The sequence below is a fragment of the Oratosquilla oratoria genome, chromosome 6 (genome assembly GCF_046742065.1).
Source record: "Oratosquilla oratoria isolate Oo_2021 chromosome 6, ASM4674206v1, whole genome shotgun sequence".
Taxonomy (NCBI): domain Eukaryota; kingdom Metazoa; phylum Arthropoda; class Malacostraca; order Stomatopoda; family Squillidae; genus Oratosquilla; species Oratosquilla oratoria.
This window is the reverse complement of record NC_134782.1, coordinates 19,768,848-19,773,847: the sequence shown is the minus strand read 5'-3', so window position 1 is coordinate 19,773,847 and position 5,000 is coordinate 19,768,848. Positions and strand designations below refer to the sequence as shown.

The window sequence follows — 5,000 nt, the reverse complement described above, 5'->3', positions numbered from 1 at the left end:
AATCATCATCAGTATTTGTTATTTTGCCTGACTTTTTATTTATTTATTTATTTGATGCCGCGATGATAATATGACTACTTAACAATTGTCTAAGTTAAACGAAAAAATACACTACGGTATTGAAGACATTAGGAGTCAGGGAATCAAAGATGCAGATTTCGAAAAAATATACTGAGAAGACCAAAAATGAGCTCTTCCCGAAAATTCTTGAAGAATGTAAAAAAAAAAAAAAAAAAAAAAGAGAGAGAGAGAGAGAGAGAAATGCAAATTTGTTTATGTATTGAATCGGTCGTTTATAAAAATGCGACGACGACAAAAAGTCTTCTGAGAAGAACTTGTTCAGACCTCTGTCGCTCCTGAAGGAAGATTTTGGGTTTCGAAGAAGGTACTGCCCATCTTTCATATTTCTTTTATTGTATATATTTCTATTCATTTATAATTTATTTATTTATTCATCTATTTATCAATTGATTGAATCCTTTGATCTATTTTCATTTATCTATTGATTATAGATTTATTTGTTTGCGTATCTATTTCTATTTATCTATTGGTTATTTACTTAATTGTTTATGTCTCGTTGCATAACCAATAACAAATGTATTACATATGACAATTACAGTTGTCATATTTATGATTTATGTATATACTTAAGTGTAAAAATATTAATACACATTTTCACACACACACACACACACACACACACACACACACACACACACACACACACACACACACACACACACACACACACACATACACACACACAATAGACCGGAAAGTTCTTTACTGATCAAGTTCTTCTCGGCTTTCTATAAAGACTTTATTTTATCACTAAAGAGTTTTGAAAAGAGAATTCCAGTGGGTGAAAGAAAAGAGAGAGAGAGAGAGCATAAAATAGGTTATGAGTTTATATTCAACTTCATGAGATAAGCGAGGACAACGAAACCAAATAGCAGTTACCTGGAATCATTGATAAACGAATATGGGGTGACAGCGTCAAAGAATCCAGATCGATGGACAACGCAGTGTAGCTCTAGATAATGATACACAGGATACACAGATTACACAGGTCCTGAAACATATTTTCTTCCGATTTTGTTTGTTTATTTGCTCATTTCTAAGCTGGGGAATATGGATTGGCTCTGTCAAAGTCTGAGGCCATTTCTGTGACGGAATCGTTTATAAATGTATACAATTTGACAGAAACAGACGGAAATCAGTTTTAGGCGACGACAGCCATCATCTGTCGTTAAATAGAAGTGGACGTCAACAAATGGTTACCTGCCCGACAGGTAATTGAGCTTTTACGAAATAACACGAATTTGATTCTGAGGAAGGCGAGACGAAAATAGTCATGGTAGATGTAGTGAGATATAATATTCAAACTTACAGAATTGTTCCTCAAAATGTAAAATCTGAAAAAGTTTTACTAAGCGTGTAATGAACATTCGAAGAAAAAAACTCTGCTGAGGTTCTAAGACTCTATACAAACATGAATCTTTTTATTAAACATTTGAAAAAAAAAAATGTACTTCAGATTGACCAGAGGATGACAAAGTGTCAGAAAGCTTTGAATTGCCGGTTGAAGAGCTTTCGGTAGAGTCATGAGACTGTGCACACCAAACAATTGCTGTGAACAGAAGAACAACTGAATTGCTGTGAGCAGAAGAACAGCTGACACAATGTTCCTGAAAATGTTTATTTCTTTATTTCACAGAACATTCTCATTAGCGTATTCATGCCTGGTGATTAAGGCGACCCTGCGTTCTTGTTATTGCGGCTTTAACCCAGTTCATGCAATCTTAAACGTTTAAACGTTGTCTTAACTCCAGTACAAAGGAAAGCCCACACCTGCATAATGATATCGTTTTACGACGCATGTAAGATCATTAGTACACTACACACAAACCACATGTAATTTCATACAAAACGTTGTTGATTTTGAATTTTTCTTCCCCTACAGGCACGCAGTCGTTCACTGTGGTGGACGAAGGCATTGGCAGTGACAGTAAGGTGTCTATGATGGTGTCCCTGATGGATGCTCTATACTCTGCTCTTCGCATTTTCCTCCCCAGTGCCAACGACCTCCCTCTAGTGGTTCACAAAGAGGTATGTGCAAGGAACCGGCGTGGGTTGCCCACTGTTATGGTGAATATTTGCTTTATATATCAAACGTATATATATATATATATATATATATATATATATATATATATATATATATACTGAAGATGTAATATACGAAAGCGCTCTGCTTCGTTAGTTTCTTTCTCTAAGTGGTCTACTTTGCAAAAGTGAACACATGTACCCGTGTTCTTATTAGCATACACATATATATATATATATATAATATATATATATGTATATATATATATATATACATACATTAATATATGCACAGCTGAATATACACAGACACATTGAAAGACACACACACACACAAACACACAAACACACACACACACACACACACACACACACACACACACACACACACACACACACACACACACACACACTCATACACACATGCAGACAACTTACAGAGTACAAATATATTTCCCGTTGTTGAGTATATAGATTTCGATATACAAAAGCTCTTCGTGATCAAATGTATTCTTATTGTAAGCAAAATTGTAAAAATGAAAACAGCGAAATGTATGGTCATGGTAAACCATAGGATAGGTTTGTGTATTTGTAACAATATACACGTAAACATGCTCATGCATACACAACATATACATAGATTTCAAACGACTTTGAATGTATTGTGCATATAAATGCACTTTGTAAAAAAAATCGTTTGGTTGCAATTTGTTTGATTGTTTTTGACCCAGTCTCCACTGTTATACGATAAAAACCACGCACACACACACACACACACACACACACACACACACACACACACACACACACACACACACACACACACACAGTTGGTAGAACGATGAACTACTAGCATGGTGGTGCGCGTAGTGCTTGGTTCGAATCCTGCCCAGGGCCGAAATTAATTTCGGTACAACTGCGCTTCGGGTCGTTACTCTGACTCTCGTGGGCGGGGAGTTGGGGGGGTGTGTGTGTGAAAGGTCATAGCATTACCCATAGATCGGACCTACGAGCTCTGAGCTCTCTTCCAGGAGGGAAATAGCTGTCGATCACGAGTCGAACACGTGATCCAAAAAGACCAAGTGAATACACACACACACACACACACACACACACACACACACACACACACACACACACACACACACACACACACACACACACACACACATGTAAACACGCACTTGTGAGGATACACATGCACCAATACATATATAGGCATATATATACATATGTACACATACATGTATATTTTAATTGACCTTAATCATTTATATATGCATCAGTATGCTTGATATATCCCACACACTCATATACACACACGCATGCACAGTCTCACTAGCGCAAACTAACACTAATACTCAAAAACTCATGTTCAAAAGCGTATACAGAAACTCATTTACATGTACATGAATATTCAAACAACCCCCTCCCCCCCAAAAAAAGATGGAATTGTGGGGAAAACAGATTTGGCCGTACCACAGTTAGACAACACCACTCTCCGAGTCCATTTTGGTCAACTTGATGTTATTATTAAGCGTCAAAATAAATAAATAAAATAAACAAATAAATAAAGCGTGACTCCATAGGACCTCTTCAAACTCCCCCCAATCTCAGACGACCTATCCTTCTCCTGCAGGAGTACCGCGGGGGAATCATGAGCGTCTCCAAAGGATCCTTCACGATTGACGAAACCCTGGGAGGAGAGGTCCGCTTCGCCGTGACCTATTACGACTTAGGTCACGTGGGGAATATGGTCAGCCTGATTGACCCCCTCGAGCGGGTGCAGGAGAACCTCAACAGCCAGGAAGAGGATGGCGATGTCAACATGATCTTCGTGACTGTGCATGACGCCATGGTGAGTGTCTCGTCTCTTCATTCTCTCTTCCTCTCTCTCTCTCTCTCTCTCTCTCTCTCTCTCTCTCTCTCTCTCTCTCTCTCTCTCTCTCTCTATCTATCTCTCTCTCTCTCTATCTCTATCCCTTTCTCTCTTTCCCTCTCTCTGTTTCTCTCTCTCTCTCTCTCTCTCGCTATCTATCTCTATCTCTATCCCTCTCTTTCTATCCCTTTCCCTCTCTTTTTCTCTCTTTATCTTCCTTTCCTTTCTATCTCTCTTTCTCTTTTTTAATGTATTCTCTTCTAGAATTGACCATTAGATGAATGAAGTTGCTTGAGGTATAGTAGCGCATCACTTGAAATTGGTTCTACATAGTTTCAGACGTAACTGCTGGCACAAGCTTACCCCTTTTTTCCGTAGTCTACCCCGAGTCCAATAAAAGAGTGAAAGAAAAAAGATAACATCAAAATGGTTTTGAATCGATCAATCTTTTACACCAATTGTATCAAGAAGTTTCCCCCTCAGGTGACTAAAATGGTCTGGCGACAGTTATAATAAATGAATGGATTCGTAAGAAATAGTGAATGTATTAAGTTGTCTAGGCTGGGCCTGTACGAATTATCAATTATCAATTGAATGATACTCCACCCAGACCGGACTTCTACAAAGAGCTGAAGAAAATCGCCACAAGAGAGTCTGTATATTACATCGTTTATTCTAGCTGTCGCCAGGTGATTTAATTCATCTGAGGAGCCCTCTATCTCCACCCCCCCCCCACAGTGGAAAGATTAGAAAATATTTCAACCCTAGCTCGATTAATTCCAGTAATTATCACATATCCATTATTCTTAATGATCTTGATGTAGATGATAAATGGTAAAAGTTATTTAACATAATGGTGATATTGATTATATTGCCTTGTGGTTTACTGGCTGGAAACCCTCAACCCCACAGCATGTGGCAACGGTCCTCTGCTTCTCTAGTAGATCTCTCTGGTGAAGATACGTAGGACTATTGTCTGTATTTGATTTGTGTAGGCTGTTGGAGGATTGTAATA

General features: G+C 38.1%; 1 protein-coding gene across 1 annotated transcript in view; it reads left to right on the top strand.

Annotated features, from left to right (window-relative positions):
- The window catches only part of LOC143026335 (calcium-activated chloride channel regulator 1-like), a 93,308-nt gene that overhangs the window by 64,398 nt on the left and 23,910 nt on the right, over positions 1-5,000 (top strand). The window contains exons 8-9 of the mRNA XM_076186544.1: positions 1,964-2,109; positions 3,746-3,964. Of these exons, the coding sequence (XP_076042659.1) occupies positions 1,964-2,109; positions 3,746-3,964 (365 nt within the window). The remainder of the gene's footprint in view (positions 1-1,963; positions 2,110-3,745; positions 3,965-5,000) is intronic.